A 21,577-nucleotide genomic window follows, 5' to 3' on the forward strand; every position below is an offset into this window, starting at 1 on the left:
ACATGCCTGGCACTTTTAAAATGACATTTACAGAAAACTGACAGCGTTGGTTTGCAGGTGTTCAGCTGCCAAGAAAAGAACAAAAAGAAAAAGAAAGAAATGAATATAAACAATGCATGCAGTGCTAGCATCCCACAGGTGTATAATTATCCACAGAGAGGATAATGTTCTTGTTTTTACATAATGCAGATATTTAGATTTTGATGATTTCATTTGCTCACAGTCAAAGGTTAGAACAAAGTCAGCTATAACCAGTCACCAACTGTCTTATAAGGAGGAGGCAATGACCAAAGAAACATTATCAGTGTGAGGGTGTAACACTGCACATTTTGTGTATATTACCACCTTCTGTCACTTATGCCAACAAATAAGCTGCAAACAGAAATTTAAGCAGTTATAACAGCAAAATATGTGAGCATTGTTCAATACTGAAGCCATGTTTTTAAAATGTACACTGTAATACCCAACAGTCAACTTTATCAACTGGAATGACTGTAGTTAACTCAAAATTGACTGAAAGTTAATTCTACTCATGTGAAAAGAGTTTTGAACTCAGTGTTAAAGGTGATGAGTTAATAAATACCTCATTACTTCAACTTAAATGAAGTAAGTTCACAATACTCATATAGATTAGCTTTTAACTCAATGATTTGCCTTCTCGAATCTGATTAGCTGATAGCCGTAATATATTTAAGTAATATCAGCACCCGTACAGCCTCTTTACCCTTTGTGTATTACTCCGCCCACATACAGCCAGCAAAAAGCAGACACTACAGATCTAATCCAACGGCAGAAGTAGTTCCTCATACAAAGGGTTTTTGAGTCTATATATATATATATTATCTTTAAAGAATTTTTTTTTTCAATTAGTGGCTATTTTTCTATCAAACTATTTTTCTGTATTATCATTTCAATTACAAAGAATATATGTGGAATTCTATCTAATGATTCATTAATATATTATATTAATATATTATTGCAAGCCATATAATAAAATATAGCCATAAAATAAATGTGTTGACATTTGTGGTTGAAAATCTGTTATTATTCTGCTATTTCTGGATATCAGGAAAGATGGAACAGCTGTAATACTAGATACTGTACATGTTTTGGTAACCAGAAGTTACTTATTACTATAGATAATCCAAAGAAACTACGAAAAGTGCTACAAAATTCAAAGAAACTACAAAAAATCCAGTTTTTGTCTTGATTCTAATCCAAAATATCTAAAAAGTCTTAAATAAAAAAGCATTTTCTAGACAAGCAAAACTTTTGTCTTGTTTTCAGAAATAATAGGTCAAAATTAAGCGAGTTTTGTCTTTAAACAAGTGAAATAATCTGCTTATGTGGTAAGCAAAATTATTTTTTCATTTTGAGGAAATTTTATTTTGCTTACCCCATTAGCAGATTATTTTGCTTGATTGATGTATTATTCCTGAAAATAAGACAATATTTTTGGCTTATTTAGAAAATGCTTCTTGATTTAGGAACTTTTAGATATTTAGACTAGAATCAAGACAATTCTGAGGGCTCTATTTTGATGGTCCATGCGCAGAGCGCAAAACGCAAGGGCGCAAACGCTTTCAGGGCGTGTCTGAACGCATTTTTGCTAATTTAAGGACGGGAAAATCCGCTTTGCGCCATAGCGCATGGTCTAAAAGGGTTGAGTTTATTTTCTTAATGAGTTATAGGTGTGTTTTGAGAATAAACCAATTAGAGCCTCATCTCACATTCCCTTTAAGACCCAGCTGCGTCGCGCCAAGAGCGCATTCGCTATTTACAGGATGTAAAGTAAGTCTAAGTGGAAAAACTGAGCATTTCACTAGCAAACAGTTAACAGTTAACAGTTTTTTTTTTAACAGAAAACTGTTAAACAGAGCATCTACTGCGTGAGAATGAGAGATAATGGATCTACTTTCAATTTCGCTCTTGGATAGGGAAACCTTTACGCACAGACATCAATTAGCCTATAAATAATTAATTGCTTTTGTTAAGCGCAAATATTAGTTTCAAAACTATTTCTAAATTCAGTTCTAAATATATTCTTAAACACATGCTGTGCCCCATATAGTCTAAAACCTGACAGATGGGCAAATCTAAGCTTGTTTTTAATAAAACAAATATAAATATGGATATAATAAATAATACTGTTAATAATAATAACATTATACAAAAGCAAATTGTTATGAATGAACTGAAAAAGCCTCCCGAGATGAAGAAGACATAAAAGCAGTGATTTTTCCAGCCTGATCTCACGAGAAAACGTAAGTATTTTACGTTTTGGCAGTTTAGTGGCTAATTCGTACGAATTCGTACGAGTTCAGTCGTAAGAAAATGTACGATTTTAAAAAGGAGGCGTGGCACCTAACCCCACCCCTAAACCCAACCGTCATTGGGGGATACGCAAATCGTACTAAAATGTACGAATTAGATCGTACGAATTTGTACGAATTAGCCACTAAATGAAAAAGTTACAAATTGCCGTGAGATTGTGTTGGATTTTTCATATTTATTAAGGCTATAAAATAATATGTTTTGTAATATTTTAATGCTTTATATTTATATCCTATATCTATTCTTATTATATCCTATATATATATCCTTATATTTCATTTTTTTCATATGTAAAGATATTTGCCTATTGCTCTCTTGTGCGTATTAAGCAGTGTGTAAGCGAGGCGCAACTCTGTGCCGGAGTTTAGACCAGGTTTGTTTTGGTCTAATGAAAAATCTATTATAGTTTCTAAAAATAGCGACGCGCCAGCGGTCCACCTCAGAACGCCTTCCTTTTTAGACCAGAACGCCTATGGGCGCACATATGAGTGCTAATGCATTTGCTATTTAAACAGCGTAGCGCAACGCCTCAAAACGACTCTTGCGCCAAGCTGAAACTACCAAAAGACTATTGCGCCGCGCCTTGCGCCACATTGCGCCGGGTGTATGATAGGGCCCTTAGAAAGAAAGATTTTTTTTTTGCAATGTAGTCTTAAATTACCAGCTCTTACAATTCCCAACATTCTGCAATTCTTACATCCCAACATGTTAACTTTCAAGCATGGCATCCAACATGCAAAGTCATGTTACATTTTACACATAGCATGCTGATTTGTTCATGCGGGCCTATTAACCAGTTAGCACTTTTACATTATTCAATATTATGACATAATTCTCCATGCCATTACAAAGTGTCTATTCAGCCAGTGGGACTGCACTTCTAAGCCTCAGAGTGAAGCCCATCAGGGTGTACCACTTTAAAAGACCGAATCAATAGTATGCTTGATCACACGCTATTCTCTGTTTGGCAAGATGGGCTTGCTGCTATTTCATATTGATTGAATTGTGCATAGCCATAGGTTCTTTCACTAGCTCAGCTGCGGTTGTAAGAGTTTGACTGTACAGCACTGCCGCATATGAAAAATCCCTGTGACCAATGAAGCATCGCACCGGTACAAATGCCCAGTGTCTTTTCATTTAATTCGTTAATTCATCACCTTGTCACCTTCATTATTTTCACATTTCGTTAAGGTTGGCGTAATCATTTTTGAAAAATAGGGTGTGCAGGATTGGAAAGAACAAGGTGAGTTCAATCCACAGAACACACTGCTGATCTTAATACGTTCATCTTCATTTTTTTCCCTCCATCTCTCCCACACGTACTTGTCATTCCTTGCATTATACTGTAATGTATTGTCTATATTGGATGGTAGGTTTTTGTTGAAATATCAACTAGCTGTGCAGGGTGCAGGTTCGAACCTAATACCTACTAAAATGTGGATAAAAGAAGCAACTTAGTTTTGAAGATGACATATGCTGTTTTTCTTTCTCCTTTTGTTGAAGAATACCCTCTAAAATACAGATAGCATGGATAGACCTAATTGTAAAATGAAAATAAATTTACAAATGAAAAGATATTGTAAATTAAATACACTACCTGACAAAAGTCTTGTCGCCTATCCAAGTTTTAGGAAACAACAAATCATTTTTTAAATTAAGTTGATCATTTGGTATAAGAAGTGGCTTATAAAAGAGGCAAATACCTCTAGATTACAAAATTCTCAATAATGTTCATGTCTGGTGACTGGGCTGGCCAATCCTAGAGCACTTTGACCATCTTTGCTTTTAGGAACTTTGATGTGGAGGCTGAAGTATGAGAAGGAGGCTATCCTGCTGGAGAATTGTCCCTCTCCTGTGGTTTGTAATGTAATGGGCAGCACAAATGTCTTGATCCCTTAGACTGTTGATGTTTCAATCCACTCTGTAGATCTCTCGCAACGTCCCCATACTGATTGTAACCCCAAACCATGATTGTTCTTTCACCAAACTTGACTGATATCTATGTGAATCTTGGGTCCATGTGGGTTCCAATATGTCTTCTGCAGTATTTGTGATGATTGTGGTGCAGTTCAACAGATGATCCATCAGAAAAATATACCTTCTGCCACTATTCCAAATATATAATTACATAAATAACCTAAACCAATTGCACTAATAATGAGCGATGGATGATGTTCTCATGCGAGAAATGTTGACCAATGAAAAGGGCAGCTGTGATTGACACACAAGGTCTGGTTGCATCTCCACCTATGCCAGAATTTGATGTATTGAGTTGTTCTGCATGTCGCAAGATGGCTTACGGCTGTGTAGCTGTGCAATAATAAGTTATATAGTTATATAAGTTAAATAAAGATGGAAGAGTCAGTGGTTTGTGGAACTCTGTTGACTAGTAGCACACAAGACTGGTGAAAGAATAGCTGCTGTGGTTGTTTCAAAGATGAGCTGACATTGACGTGATTCATATTTCCCATTTCCACTGAGTGGTACGGTAAGGTTCGGTACGGTACACTTTTATGGCCTTTTCCACTTTCAAAAGGTACCAAAAAGCAAACCGGACCATATCACTTTTGGGTACCCTTTCGGAAGGGTACCTAGCACAATAAAAAAGGGTTCCAAAAGGTGGAGCAAGACGTGTCGCTGAATGCTATTGGTTTACAGAGAAACATCACTAGCATGTACGCAAGCAGGAGTTGAGACATTACACTTACTGCGTCCCAAATCGCATACTTATCCACTAATGTACAGCATTTTGAAGTATAAATAGTGTAAGTAGTGCGTTCACATTTAAAACTCTAAAAATAATAAGAGCACTTTAATTACCTTAAAATGAAGTGTGTAATGATGGACACTTCACGCACTCAACGACCGCAGGTTTGCTCACGTAGCGGAAGGGGTGGAGCTATTGAAAAGCACATGTTGGATAACTTTATTTTAGATGGTGAAAGCAAAATTCTCCTACGAGAGTGATTATAGCGCCTCCCGATGGTGAATGCAGTTATACTCATGGCAGGTATTATTTGATAGTTTGGTCGTTTATTTCACTGATTTGGCAACCGTCAAACGTCATCAGGGAAACGGTTTGAATTTCCACTCAGTAAAAAAACATTAGTGCTCCATTTGGCACGACACTACATACATATACTATGGTGGTGAGTGTGTAAGTGCATAGTGCATGAGTGTATAGTGTGCCATTTGAGACGCAGCTACTGTAATAATATATACAAATAATAACAAGCCATGGTCGACCTGAGCTTAAACATACCTTGTCATCGTCTTGATAAACAGCCACAAAGCCAAGAAGAAGAGCAAAATCTGCCCTGTGCCCTATTGTTGTTTACAAGGCCGTCTAAAGAGCGAGTGGTTTCGCTTTCTCGTGTGCGCAGGGCGCACGTCTATATTTGAAATATCAAACTTCTTGAGCTGATTATGATAACATGTTCATGATTATTGAAGCGCTTCTGACATCCGATCCTTTCAGAAACTGACACAAGAGTGAAGCGCGAAAAACAAAGCAGAAGCCTGAAAAAAACAAAGGAGCAAATGATTCTTTCAGCAACCTAAACCATGAACAAACTGCTGTTTAACTACTATCATCATCTTCTGGACGATTATGAACTTAGAATGATGGAATTACTCTCTACAAGAGGTTACATGTGCCGGTGAAGATTTAAGATACAGATGAGAGGTTTGCTCTGACTGTGGGCTATATATTGTGTGTTGTTTTTGAACCCAAATAAGGACTGTATGTAGTTTTTCTGTGATTGAAAACATTTCAGAGAAGGTCTGTAAGTGTTCATATATGTTGGATTTTTTTATTTTATATAATTGCAGTCGTTATAGTAGACTATTTCGCATTAATCATTGATCTGCAGCTATAATCAAATCCTATTGATAGGTTAATAATAAACATTTATACACAAGTATTTGTGTCTCAAGCATCTGTTTTGTGAGAAGTGCTTCTCATATGATATGTGGACGACCCGTACAGCTTTACTGTAGACATTTCCTCAAGTGAGAATGATGTTGACTAAAACTTTGTCAAACACCATGCCTACAATTAGTACCCTTTTGGCAGTGGAAGTGCATGCCTGATTAAGGTGACCCGCACCGACCCTTACTGTACTGAACTGTACCACTCAGTGAAAACAAATAGTGAGATTATGGCTCTGAAAAGATCTTGTTACCCTGCTTAAACATAAAAGGGTTTTTATTATATTTTGGATAGCAATAGCCGTAGTTGAAGTCAACTGTCTGTTAAAATGATTGCTGGATGATTCATTTGTTCGAATTTAAAGAGTTGATTCTTTTGAAGTCCCCTTTAAATTAATCTTCAATTCACTCTGAGCTAATTCTCTACACAAGGTTTGTTTCTTTTAGCAATAAGTTGGTCACTTGCACATTTATTTCCACTAAATTTTATTTCCACTAAATTGGTCCTTGTCACTGTCATTTTTTGGCATGCTTAGGTGATTCTAGTAAAGCTGCCCTATGTTAACCAAATCCTTCAAAAAATGGCATTTGTATTGAACTGAATAATCATTGAACTAACTGCAGCAACACTGTAAACTGGCTCTGCTGCTGACGTCACATGGCATCCTTGCCCTTGAGACAACAGAGTTAGCGATGCTTTAGTGTGCTGGGTTCACTGAGATGCCAGAAACTCATGTAATTTTCATTTCGGTGCTAAAACAGTATCTCAAACATTGAGGTTCACTTAAAACTTAAAAGTTTCACAGTGTGTTCACAGAGATCACCATAATTTGTGATAAAATTTGTTACAAATTTGAATAATCTGTTTATGCAATAATTTGTACAGGTGAACATCAAAAGTGAGAATAACATGTTTGTGGAGTCCACCTGGTAACACTTTATAATAACTACACACTATAAATCATTTATTAAGCATTAGCAAATAGTGAATTCATTATCTCTTAACTCTACATTAATAAACGTTAGTAAGCAGTTTATAACTGCAGCTACAAATGCTCTATTCTTGACTTACAAACATATTTATAAGGTGCTTAATAATTGTATTTTCATACTTTGTTAATGATTTATTTTTCATTACTAAATTAAGTATTGCATTTTTTACAAGCCAGTTGTATTTAAGAGTATTTGAGGGTTTTTAGGATCATTCAGAATGAGTTAGTAAATGATTAATAAACTATTGAAATCAATGTTTATATGTCTTATTATTCAGGCATATATTAATGGTTACTATGTATGTTAATAAATGTTTTATTAACTCAACTTCATCTAGTTTTGTGACCTAATCTAAAGAGGACTATTTATGCTTTATAAATCCCTTATAAATGATTCAGGCTCAGTTAAATTCTAAACAGGAAAAATGACATTGTTCATTCCTGTTCATTTAAAGATACACAAATGAAAGAGTTTAAAAATTACATCTTATTATATTGTTAAATTATTATATTGTTGTTGTTGTTTTATCCAGTTGGATGTTGTATTTTGACACTCCTGTTAGTTGGCAATGTTTAAACTTTACAGTAATTTTACTTTTTAGAAAGATTGCACAGATTATCGTTCATTTGATTCTGAACCTTTATTTGTCACTTATTAAGGCTTTATAAAGCATAAATAGTCCTCACTTTAGATTAGGTCACAAAACTGCATGAAGTTGAGTTAATAAAGCATTTATTAACATATTAGTTAACTAGTAATATATGCCTAAATAATAAGAATTATAAATGTTGATTTCTATATTTTATTAATCATTTACTAACTCATTCTGAATGATCCTAAAAACCCTCAACTACTCTTAAATGCAAACGGTTTGTAAATAATGCAACACTTAATTTAGTAATGAGAAATAAATCATTAACTAAGTATGAAAATACAACCATTTAACACATTATATAAGTGCTTATAAGTCAAGAGTAGAGCATTTGTAGCTGCAGTTATAAACCGCTTACTAACGCTTATTAATGTAGAGTTAATGCTTAACAGATAATAAATTCACTATTTGCTAATGCTTAATAAATGATTTATAGTGTGTAGTTATTATAAAGTGTTACTGTCACCTTAAAGAGCGCCTAATATGGGTTTTTGAAAATGACCTTCCATGCGGTGTGCAACACAGCTCTCAGTGGCGGAATCCGGGGCTGTTACTGGGCGCTGCTGTTGCAATGGAACGTTCCATTGAGTGTCGCCTCTTGGTCATTCTAATCTCTTTGTTGCAGTTTTAATTCTCCCTGTAGTCATTTTAAATTAAGTAAACCTGTAGATTTTGGTTTTATTGTCTAAATTGGAAAACAAAGTCTAGACTTCTGAAGAAATGGAGCTCTATTAGGAAATGTATTCCATAGCATGCCCAGAGAGTTGATACTCCATCACTGATGCACCTGTAGTGCAGTTCAAGGAGAACTGGGGCTAGCCAAGCCATGTGATGGATATACCAATATTCCGTGATTACGCCAGTGGTGGTCAACAGTGGTGTGCTCAACCTTTTACTGGATGATAAATGTTCTACCTGTTGGCCACTTCATGATTCATTGTGTGTATGCTATTTTTGGGAGGGTTCAATTAAGGGAAGAAATAATGATGGATGAATGGATGGATGGATGGATGGATGGATGGATGGATGGATAGATGTGTGTGTGTGTGTATTATTATGGAATTATTTTATTTCGGCCGTCCAACTGTGTTTCTAGAAAGACTTAAGTTTTTAAAAAACTTGAATCTTCTCTGGGCAAATTACAGTTGCAAAACTCATCCTTTATAAATTCTCCTTCAGTGAAGGGTTTCCTGTGCTGTGCGATTAGCTGAGCGATCTCATAACTAGCCACACTGCAAAAAATGCTTTTCTTACTTAGATTTTTTTGTCTTGTTTTGAGTCCAAATATCTAAAAACTCTCAAATCAAAAAAAAAATTTCTAGACAAGCAAAACATATTGTCTTGTTTTGAGAAATAAAATGCTAATATTAAGTGAGTTTTCCTTAAAACAAGCAAATTAAGGGGGTAAGCAAAATAATCTTATGTCAAAAGGAAAAACAAGATTATTTTGGCAGATTATTTTGCTTGTTTTTAGGAAAAACTCACTTAATATTGGCATATTATTTATTAATAATTGGCAAATTAGAAAATTCTCCTTTATTTAAGATTTTTTAGATATTTAGACTTGAAACAAGACAAAATATCTAAATAAAAAAAAGCATTTTTTGCAGTGCGGTGTGGAATTTTCTTGCACTTTAATAGCACGAAAAAAACTGCTGTTGTTGAGCTGAAGGGGCAGCTGCTAATTGTTTTACTTTTTGATATCGTTCTGCACCAGTGTAAGAGCTGAAGGCCTGACGCTTTGTTTCATAATGTCTTTTAATATTATATTCCTTCATTACTGCAACTGATTTCTGGCAAATTAAACAGATAGGCCTACATTTCCCGCTTACCTCTGTGAAGAAAAATTCTTTGCCCCAACGTGACTGAAACTTTTTGCACTGACTGTTGATTTTTCTTTTTCTTGGTGCGCCATGTCTCGCTAAAATGTGATTATCAATTATGTTTCCTTAAGTTTGGTCAGTTAGTTTTACTTCATAACAAGTGCTGCCTAATTGAAGGCATGTAATAGCGACACCTGGTGGTTATTTATTGAATTATGTTCATTTTTGTATAGCGGGCCAGATTCTATTAATATTTATTAAAAAGCCTTGCGGGCCGCCACAAAACTGATTGCAGGCCGCAGATGGCCCGCGGGCCATAATTTGGACACCCCTGCTCTAGCGCTTATGGACGTAGTGTGTGCGTGTAATTTATTTTAAACAGCTAAATCCCAACCACCACATGCATTCTGAATGAATGTGCCTATTAATGTTCACATGGAGTTACATTTACAGTATAAATTACATTATTCATGTCCTAAAGGTATCCAAAAGTGTTTCATGGAAAAAAAAGCATTGTTTAATGAAAATCCTGCATTTAGCCATTCTTCTGTACACAGCTACTTGCTCATATAGAATGTTTAATGTGTTGTAATGTACTGAGAATACTGTCTGTATGAACATGACATTATTTTAGACCCTTATTGTATTCGTGACTGTCACCTGTAACCATAGTAACATTGATTAACTGTATTATCAAATGTGGCAACATGATCAAACTGCAGTCCTTTTACATTTGGCACAACGTGAACGTGATTTCCTTCATCAAATGACTTAATTAGCCAATGGAGTAGCGTTGGCATGGTCAGTAACTGACTCCTCCGTGAGGAGCTGCCGTCGCTGTTATTAATAAATCATTTTTAAAACTGCGTCGGTTCTCCGTCTACTTCTTCCCGGCGGCCAAAGGGGCCGTGAACTTTATTACAGTGGTGCCGAGAGAAGGAGGGACGCGTTGTCCAGATGCCCTCGCCGCTGAGAGAGGGGGCGAGTGTTTGGGAGTTAACCCGAGTGGGGTGGAAACCCGTTCGTCTGGCCAGAGTGCCGGGGCGGCCTGAGGCTGGCGAGGAAAGGATCTGCCTGCTGCTGTCTCCCAGCATGGGGAGGAGCAGGGGACGCGGGGCTCACCACCGGAGGGGAAAGTGCTGAAGGGAGCCATCCCACAGAACCCGGGGGAGTCGCAGCGATCCGCCATGATGCCAGAGCCTGCATCCGTCCACCGAAGCGGGAGCGGAGCAGGAGACCAGAGATGCCGCCAGCCAGGCAGGAGAACCGCCGCAGGATGCCAGAAGACGGACGGGTGGATAGATTCCTCCACAGGGCTCCCAGCACGTCGTGGCATCTCTCAGCTGGTGGAGGACCGAGTGGCAGCGTGTCTGGAGAACCGAACCCCAATTTTTTTTTTCTTTTTCCTCTCTCCCCTTTCTCGGTCTACTCTGTATTTCCTCCTTTTCTCTCGGCCCGTCTCATATAGGTCTCGCGGGTGCTGTGGTGCCAAACCCCCCCTGGAGTATGCACAGCCACGGGGTTCCCCCGGCCTGTGATGGGAGATGGGGGTATGTGGCGAGGTGGTGTGGCCGAGAGCCGTGGGAACGGAGTGAGGCCACCGTGTAAGTGGATACACCTGCGGCTTCGGATCCCACTGAAGGAGCTCTGGACGATAAAAGGAGGAACGAAGGCAGAGGAAGCCGTCAGAGGACCGGGCCCGGACATATTTTACTTTTGCTTTCAGTTTGACTGCAGTCTCCGTCCGTTTGTTTTGGTTTAGACGGCAGCCTCCGTGAGGAGCTGCGATCGCTGTTATTAATAAATCATTTTAAAACTGCGTCGGTTCTCCGTCTACTTCTTCCCGGCGGCCAAAGGGGCCGTGAACTTTATTACACTGACGTAGCTGATTCACTGCCCCTTCCCCTCCCCGATCATTGTTGACAGCACGCAAACACCTTCAATAGACCGTAATGGCAGGTCAATATTTACCTTAAGGTACATCAATAGAAGAAGCTGCAATAATGATATTGTTGTTCAAAAAGGAATATGGATAAATTATATCATTAGGGTCTGTATATTTAGTGTGTGTGTATATTGTAATGCCTTTTGTTTAGTTTGTTCATTTGTTTTATTAATTACTCATGAATCTTCATTCATTTTAGACATGGATTATAGGTATGCTGTACAGTAAAAGTATGTGAAAAACAGCTGTAAAGTTACCTGGAATCAAACCAGCTATTCTTTGCATGGGAGTCTGTTACTCTAACAAGGAGGCTAAAGACATGGCCTTTAATGTCTGTTGCTAGAGTAACTCAACCCTCTACACCTCATTACTATCCCGGACGAGCCCCCGCGTGAAACGCATCAGTTCCACTGCACCCAATCTGAGCTGGAAATGAACCGGTGATTCTTTGCATGGGAGTCAGTTGCTCTAGCAAGGAGACTAAAGACCATGGCCTCTGACATAGATAGACTCCTAATCAGAGTATTGTCTTAATCATATTAAAATATGAGTATTAGTGTCCATGTAAACATATGTGTTATTTTCAGTTCTAGTCTGTAAGCATTCTGTTACTGTAAGGCTACTTCAAAGAAAACATGTAAGGCAGACCATCAGTAATAGGAGGTTTTTCCTTATTCCCTAACATTAAAGATCACCCTTAAGTAGTGTTTGACCATGGAACCATGTTCATTCTGAGCTAATGCACTCTGCGCTGAATCTTTCTGAACATATCTGCTCAGACTGATCATATGACTGTGATTGCTTTTGATATGGCTCTTATGAAAAATTCTGAATGGCCTGCTGCAGAGTCCTTTCCGTTACGCATTATAACCTTCCGGAGACCAATGTTTGCTACATGAAATACAGTGATGAAATTGCTGCATATACCCAATGGAGGACAGAGATAATATCAATTCATGAGCTGGATATCTTGACCTGTGATCCCTGATGGAGAGAACAGTCCTTGAAGAGTCACGCGTGGATAATGATTCACATTGACTGAGAACTTGCAGGTGCTGTTAGCATTTCTGCCAAACAACTATTATCTGGCTGCTGTAGTTGGCAGCAAGCACTCCAAAAATGTAGTTTAGTTTGTAATATTGTCATTGTTGTTGTGGTATTTATACTTATATATTTGGTCCTGTTGATTGATGTTTATTGAACAGTTGAGGTAGCTGAATCTGAATCTTCAACAAACTGAGATGTACTGCACAAAAGCAAGATATGGGATTAAGCTCATGTTTTCAAGCTATGAAAGCAGGTTAAATTGAGCTAAATACGTAGATTTGCATGCACCAGCCACTTTATTAGGTACGCCTTACTAGTACCGGGTTGGACCCGTTATTGCCTTCAGAACTGCCTTAATCCTCTGAAGCAAGAATTCAACAAGGTACTGAAAATGTTCCTCAGATATTTTAGCCCATATTGACACGATAGCATCACATGCTGCAGATTTGTCGGCTGCAAATCAATGATGTGAATCTCCCGTTACACCACAACTCAAATGTGTTCTATTGGATTGAGATATGGTGACTGTGTAGGCCATTTGAGTACAGTGAACTCACTGTCATGTTCAAGAAAGTAGTCTGAGATGATTTGCTCTTTTTGACTTGGCGCGTTATCCTGCTGGAAGTAGCCATCAGAAGATGGGTACACTATGGCCATAAAGAGATGGACATGGTCAGCAACAATCCTCAGGTAGGCTGTGGTGTTGAAACAATGCTCAATTGGTACTAATGGGTCAAAAGTGTGCCAAGGAAATATCCCCCACACTATCATACCACCACCACCAGCCTGAACCATTGATACAAGGCAGGATGGATTCATGCTTTCATGTTGTTGACGCCAAACTCTGACCCTACCATTCGAATGTTGCAACAGAAATCGAGACTTATCAGAATCAGCAATGCTTTTCCAATCTTCTATTGTCCAATTTTGGTGAGCCTGTGCAAATTATAGCCCCAGTTTTCTGTTTTAAGCTTACAGCAGTAACACCTGGCGTGGTCTTTTGCAGTTGTAACCCATCTGCTAGGTCCATAAATATTTGGACATCGACACAATTCTAACATTTGTGTTCTATACACCAACACAATGGTTTTGAAATGAAACGAACATGTGTGTAAACTGTAGACTGACAGCTTTAATTTTAGGGTATCTTCATCCAAATCAGGTGAACGGTATAGGAATCACAACAGTTTGCATATGTGCCTCCCACTTGTTAAGGGACCAAAATTAATTGGACAATTTGCTTTTAAGCTGCTCCACAGCTAGGTGGGCCTCATTATCCCAATTACAATGAGCAGATAAAAGGTCCAGTGTTTATTTCAAGGGTGCTATTTGCATTTGGAATATGTTACTGCTGTCAATTCAGAGATGATTCCTTGAATTTAATCATTTTTTTAAAGCTAATTGGCTGTAAACAATTTATTTGGGCTAAATTCAAACAAACAAATTAATTTGAATTTTTTTATTCAGTTTAATTTGTTTGTTTAAATTCAACACAAATAAATTGTTTGCAACAGTTTTGCAGACATCATTTTTTTCAGTGTATATATATTTATAAATATTCAATGTAGTCTTTAAGCAAAAGTGCCATGTGATATTTTCTTCTAAAGTGAGCATTTTTCTCAGCCTCCTATGTGTAGGTTCAGTAATTTCTCTATAATGGTGATGAATAGGTTCTTTTTATTGTCTTTAAAGTGAAATAACTGAACTTGCACACAGGAAGCTGAGAAAAATGCTCATTTTAGAAGAAACTTTCAGACGGCACTGAGGCTTTTGCATCTGAACTTTTTATATAAGTGTTTGCAATTAATCTTCCTGATAAATTTCTTAAGTAATCTGAATGTCTACTGGTCACCTTTAAAGCAAAATGAAAAACTGTGTTGTTAATAACGTTCACCCCCTAATATGTTTTCATTACCCCTCTGCAAGAAAGTAATAGGAGTTCCCAGATCAATTGGAATTTCCAGATTGATGTGTGAGAGGAGAGTTTTTAACTAATTACCTGATTGGCTTACATTAGGTTTTATCCCTATTTTATCATGAATTCTGTGAATATATGGTCTGTTTAGGAATGCCCTGAACATATACACTTATTCCAGCTATATACTGTACACCATGGTTAGCATAGCGGTCCATTTTCCTTCCTGGATCAGCAAAGTGCAACAGAATGTGCTGATTAAACTAGGTCAAGCCATACTTTTTCTGCTATCCTGCCTTTCTTAATTCTATTTTTGTGCAATAGCTCTCTGCTAATGTTCTATCAGTATTAGCACTGTTTGTACCACACCTCTTGCCTCAGTCAGTCAGTCTGTCTGTCTGTCTGTCTGCTTTATGGCAGAATCTGTTTTACAAAAAAAAGTTTCAATAAAAAATGTGGATCAATCAAGTATTTCACCTTATCCGTCTTGATACTGGGATGGTTTTTGAGCCCTGGAATGCCTATTATATGTCATTCTATAATCCCTGTCAATATGTTTACAGGAAAAAGCAGTAAACCATAGAAATCAAACCAATACATGTTTATGTTTGTTCGCAGGTACAAATGCCATACCTATTTATCATCTTTGTTTGAATTTTTAAATACCCTTTCTGGAATATGAATGGGTACATATGATTTTCATATCAAAATGTGAAAGCAAGCTCAACTTAACACCTGTCTCTGTGCAGTGTATTTACTTCAGTGTTTACTTCTCCTTAATATCCTCTGCAGTAGTTTCAGATGATGCTTTGAAAACGTGTTAATATTAGCCCCACAATTCTAAAGTTAGAGCTTTCTATTCTCTAATAAACATTAGTTAGCTTGCATCATGTTTTAAAGTGGACCTGTTATGCATAATTCGGTAACACTTTACAATAAGGTTCATTAGTTACTGCATTTACTAACATGAACTAATCATGAACAACACTTGTACAACATTTATTAATCATAATTGAACATTTACTAATGCATTATTAACATCCAAATGCTTGTTAACATTAGTTAATGCACCTTGAGTTAACATGAACTCACAATAAACAACTGTATTTTCATTAACTAACGTTAACTAACATGAATAAATACTGTAGTAGATGTATTGTTCATTGTTTGTTCATGTTAGTAAATGCAATAATTAACATTAACTAATAAAGCTTATTTTAAAGTGTGACCCAAAATTCAGTTTTCTATGGTGTTTGTACACAGCCAGCGTATAATGATAAATATCCACCTAAATGCACCAGTGTTAGAGATGTCAAAACACTGCCATGTTCTGAATAAGAGGTGAGGAGCACCAGCTCATTTGCACTTAAATACACATAGAACAGCTCATTTGTCATCCCACCCAAAAAAAAGTTACATTTTTTACGTGGTACAATAAATGATCTGTACGGTATATGAGCTGAAACTTTACTGACACATTCTTGGGACACCAGAGACTTATATCTTTTGAAAAAAAAAACTGCAGTGTATTCTGTGAGCAAGTAAACAAGATGATTCTCACATCATTTTAAAGCAAAAACACTAGGCTACAAGATCCAGTTCTCAAAAGTCTTGTGCACAAATGTTCTCTGTGTGTTTCACGGCCTTGTTTCAGTGACTTCAAAATTTTATTTTTTTACTAACCACGCATAAACGTTTCTTTCTCAAAAACACAAACACATACAAACATTCTGCTTAGGTATGCTTATAACCCAGCTTGTGCTGTTTACAGTGTTATCACACATTAGCCATTAATATGTTTTTAAGATACTGAAAACAACACAAATGCCAGTGCATGTCCAAACTTCTCCAGAGCCCCAAAACACCCTTAAGCCTGGTTTATACTTCTGCTTCAAGTGACCGGCGTAACTCAAGGCGCAGGCAACGCGCGCAGCTGTGCATTTATACTTCTGCGCGCTGTCTCTGTTGTTCTGCATTAACACTTCAGAAACGCTAGTTGGCAGTGAGGTGTAAATGTTCCTCTGTGTCGAGTTTCTTCGCTTCTGTTTAGCTTTTCCTGAACACTTCCTGGTTGTACAAGTGACTCAAACTCACTCATTTTGAGGCAGGAAGAGGCGGACGTGCAACAAGGTAAACACAAAACAAAACTTTCCATCCGGAGCTCCTTCACGGGACTCCACACTTGTAAACAATCGCTCGTGCCATTCGCGCGGCTCTTGGTCCCGCCCAGACTCGTCAGCGCTACCAGGCCGACCAATGACAGAGCTTGCGCTACGCGTTGTTGTGACGTGTAGTTACATTTTTTGAGAGGTGCACGTCAGTGACGCCGACGGCCACGGCAAAGGGCTATGCGTCAGCGCCGTAGCATACGCCGGCGTTTGACGCAGAAGCATAAATCAGCCCTAAGACCCCAGAGGGTTAAGGCAGCACTCATGTCTCATCACAAAGGGGCAAACAAACAGACATTTAGCCGACAATCCTTGCACAACCTACACTTTTATCTGCTATCTCTCTCTTTTAGTAGTATCCAATTTAAACCTGAGATTTTGTAAACCAGATCTAAATTTAGTGGGAAATTATTCTAAGCAGACAGAAGGTAAACAAAGACCGAATATACAGCGGGAGTGGTGAGGTGCGGAACAAAACCTTGCGGGAGCGCCACTATAAAAACAGTCCCGCGCAGACCTCCACTACAGAGGCTGAGTGTTGCTTACGAAGAACTTTGTCAGCATTCTATCTGTCACATCTGCTGCAGAGCCCTCATGTGGACTCTTGAGGGCACTAGCTCTTGTTTTAGTTGTTGTTTTCATTTCCTGTATGCCTGCTCACATGATCACTCCTTGTTTCCAGCTTATTCTTGTCGTCTAATTGGTTCTGTCTTTTATAAGCCCTGTTATGTTGTGTTTAGTTTGCTTTTGGATTTTGCTTTGCTCTGTCTTGTTTTGCTCTGTCCTGCTTTGCTCTGTCCTGCTTTATTTTGTTCTCCAGTTCCTCATGTTCGGTTCGGTTTGTTTGTTCACTTTTAGCATCATCTCTATGTTTTTGGATTCCCGTTTAGATTTTGTTTGATTCACCTTAGTGCTTTTAGTTTTTGCACTTGCGTTTGTCTTGTCAGTTTTTGTACCTTGCCTGTTATTTGGATCTTCTTTGTTTACTTATTATATTAAACAATATTTTGCTGCATTTGGATCTATCCCTTGTTTTTTTAATACTCCATCATGACACTATCTATAACTTGTTAGGTGTTATGGCAGCTCAGAGTGATCATGGTCCCTTGACAGTGGCAAACAGGAGTTGGTCATGAGTATCCTTTTTAATGTGTGTTATCAATGTATTGATCAAAACTGACACCACATTTGTTGTTTTGTTTCATTTCAGGTTGTCTGGCTTCATGTTGCCATCACCTATCGTAAGTTCGGGGTCCATTTTGGCACTGTGGTTTACTACAGATTTTGCAGTCAGTGCCCAAGGATTTAAAGCAATCTATGAAGGTAGGAACAAAAGTTTGTTTTTTACTGTACACAACTGCTTTTCTGTGTCTTTTATCAGCGTTTTTATGTTCTCTGCTGTCCTTTGTGTTTTTTACCCTGAGTTAGTTATTTTACTTTTGGTCTAGCCTACTGCATTAATGCCAGCAGGATGGCACACAGATGTGCATGGTCAGACTTTTAACTATATGCATGAATTTTGGTTCACATCACAGCATATTGCAGATTAGAATAATAGTAAGGAAGAGAGAGCTTGATCAGCCACAGATCGGGTACTGCTGCAGCTACTACAGAATTATTCATTGTATCACCAGTTTCTAGACTGAGAGATGCACATAAATTCCTGTAAAAAGTAAAGAGCTGATATTTTTTAGTTTAGTTTTGTGTGCATTATCCATTGAGTACTGGTCTATGAGTATGCCATCTTGTGTTGAGACCACATAACTTGACTTTTTTTGGCTGATTAGGTTGGATTGAAGACTACGTTAATGATGCGTTTAAACACTCTAAGGTGCTGATATCTCAGATTTGTTAAAATACTGTCCTGCAAGGTTTCATTTGATTGCTAAGTTTGGGTTGTAAGGCTCAGGGAAAGATGTACCCACCATGCAAACTCATCAGTGAGCATTTTAGATGAGCTGTGGGATTAAAAGAGGCAACCTAGACTCAAGTGCATGTAATTCTACTTTGTTTTTTGGAACATACTGCTGTTGGTTTATTTTTCATCTGGAAATGTATACTCCTTGATTAAGAGCAATCAACACCACTTCACTGGACCTCAAGTTATGCTGGTGAATGCAGAATTTTGGTAACTGATTGGTTGGTGGTTTGGTTTGGGTGGTTGGTTTGGTTTGCTTTGGTTTGGTTTGTGTTGCTTTGCTTTGGTTTTGGTTTGGGTGGTTGGTTGGGTTGGGTTGATTAGGTTGGGTCGGGTTGGGTTGGTTTGGGTGGGTTTGGTTTAGTTTGGGAGGTTGATTGGTTTGGTTTGTTTGGTTTAATTCTTTGGTTGGTTGGTTAGTTAGTTAGTTGGTTTGGTTTGGTTTGGTTTGGTTTGGTTTAGTTTGGGTGTTTGGTAGGTTGGTTGATTTGGTTTGGTTTGTGTGGTTTGGTGGTTTGGTTTGGATCGGTTTGTTTTGGTGGTTGGTTTAGTTTGGGTGGGTTACTGGGGTTTGGTTAGGTTTGGGTGGTTAGTTGGGTGGGATTGGGTTGATTAGGTTGGGTTGGTCTGGGTGGATTTGGTTTGGTTTAGTTTGGTTTGGGAGGTTGGTTGGTTGGTTGGTTTGGTTTGGTTTGGTTTAAGTGTTTGGTTGGTTGGTTTGGTTTAGTTTGGGTGTTTGGTAGGTTGGTTGGTTTGGTTTGGTTTAGTTTGGGTATTTGGTAGGTTGGTTGGTTTGGTTTGGTTTGGTTTGGTTTGGGTGGTTGGGTGGTTTGGTTTGGATCGATATTGTTTTGGTGGTTGGTTTGCTTGGGCTGGGTCGGGTTGGTTTAGTTTGGGTGGGTTACTGGGGTTTGGCTAGGTTTGGGTGGTTGGTTTTTTTTGCTTTGGTTTGCTTTGCTTTGCTTTTGGTTGGGTTGGTTTGAGTGGGTTTGGTTTAGTTTGGTTTGGGAGGTTGGTTGGTTGGTTTGGTTTGGTTTAAGTGTTTGGTTGGTTGGTTTGGTTTGGTTTGTTTTAGGTGGTTGGTTTGCTTTGGTTGGGTTGGTTTAGTTTGGATGGGTTGTTGGAGTTTGGTTAGGTTTTGGTGGTTGGTTGGTTGGTTGGTTGGTTTGGTTTGGTTTAAGTGTTTGGTTGGTTGGTTTGGTTTGGTTTGTTTTAGGTGGTTGGTTTGCTTTGGTTGGGTTGGTTTATTTTGGATGGGTTGTTGGAGTTTGGTTAGGTTTTGGTGGTTGGTTGGTTGGTTGGTTTGCTTTAATTTTGGTTTGGGGGGTTGGTTGGGTTGGGTTAGATTAAGTTGTGTTAGGTTGGGTTGGTTTGGGTAGTTGGTTGGTTGGGTTGTTTTGGTTTGATTTGGATGGTTGGTTGGTTGGTTGGTTGGTTGGTTGGGTTTGGTTTGGTTTGGTTTGGTTTGGTTTGGTTTGGTTGGTTTGGGTGGTTGGTTGGTTGGTTGGATTGATTGATGATTGATTGACTGGATGAAAGGTATTACATTATATATATATATAGTTTTATACTTTTGTCAATCCAAACCTATTTACTCCTCTTAGATACAGATTTATTTCATGCATTTGAATATCACTGACTTAAATTGTCTGTGCTATTAAACTATTAACCAATAAACCCTTTACTTAAGAATGATGCACGTTGCCACACTTTTCTGGTCAACCTTTCTATAGAGCAGTTTTCATGTTTTATTTATGATTTTTAACCTCAGCTTAAGGTTTCATCAGCTGACATCATCCTCACTGTGCTTGCCTGAAGCATCTATATGTGATAACTAAGAGCATATCTGGGAAGCTGCACATTCTCATGCATTTTCCATCATCTGATATTTTTATGTCAACACAGTTTTGTGTATTTTTGACCATATGGTCATAACTGCGATACAGATGTGTGTACTGTGTGTGCTTTGTACGTGCTGTGTGACAAAGATGTTTCTCCTGTTGTGAGGTATTACAGAAGGTGGGGGTGTTTTTTAATTATTTATTTTTTGAGGTGGCTTGAACAACCTATTACCACTGTAAAAGGTCCACAATTTATTTATTTTGTTCCATAACTAACCTTCCTTGTCTCATTTATTTATTTATTTAATTTTTTACAATGAGTTGATAAAGGCTTTAAAACAAAGGGAAATCCTCTTCACCCTGTTTCTCGGGCTTCACAGCAAGCTGTAATTGCACTTGTGTCACTTGCTCAGTGCCTTTGTAGAATGCAAACAATAATTTTTCATGATCCCAACATCCAGCCTAGGAACAAAACCTATTAACCTCACAATGGGTTATATTCAGGGAGACTTTAGATTTTGAATAAGCAGGCCCAGGCTCTTCTGGTGAACTGTCATGCCATTAAAACTCTCTGCGTTTTACATCTGATTTGTTCAAATCAGGGATGCACACTGCCTGGTTGAGACTCAATATATAGTGGGTTTCAAACCAGAAAAGATGTACTGCATGCATTAGGTTCCATTGCTACATTGCCGCCCCTTGTGGAAATTGCATTTAAACAACATTTCGTTTTGTTTTAAGATTAAATAGCTAAAGTTTTATTTAACTCTTTATATTTTTAGTAAACAGCAAAAGTTAATCCAAGGCAATAGACAAATGTGGAAAAATATTACAAGTTTAATATTTTAATTTAATATTAGTTAAAATAAACTTTTTAAAATATTTTTTTTTACATTTTTCAAGTGCCTTGGACTGATTTTTGCTGTTTATTCTGATGAATTCCTCACCCAAAGAGAACCGACACATTATTTAAGCTACGCCTGAACACTTTTTGTTTAATTTTGGATCATT

The 21,577-nt window shown here is 37.9% G+C and overlaps 2 protein-coding genes across 3 annotated transcripts in view; both read left to right on the forward strand.

The window, feature by feature from the left end:
- wu:fc02b11 overlaps positions 1-21,577 on the forward strand; it is a 643,013-nt gene that overhangs the window by 279,036 nt on the left and 342,400 nt on the right. The gene's annotated exons all lie outside the window — the stretch shown is intronic.
- csmd1a (CUB and Sushi multiple domains 1a) overlaps positions 1-21,577 on the forward strand; it is a 244,233-nt gene that overhangs the window by 121,537 nt on the left and 101,119 nt on the right. Inside the window, 1 exon segment of the mRNA NM_001017855.1 lies at positions 18,018-18,130. Within this exon segment, the coding sequence (NP_001017855.1) occupies positions 18,018-18,130 (113 nt within the window).

The sequence above is a fragment of the Danio rerio genome, chromosome 13 (genome assembly GCF_052040795.2).
Source record: "Danio rerio strain M-AB ecotype USA chromosome 13, GRCz13ab, whole genome shotgun sequence".
Classification (NCBI taxonomy): domain Eukaryota; kingdom Metazoa; phylum Chordata; class Actinopteri; order Cypriniformes; family Danionidae; genus Danio; species Danio rerio.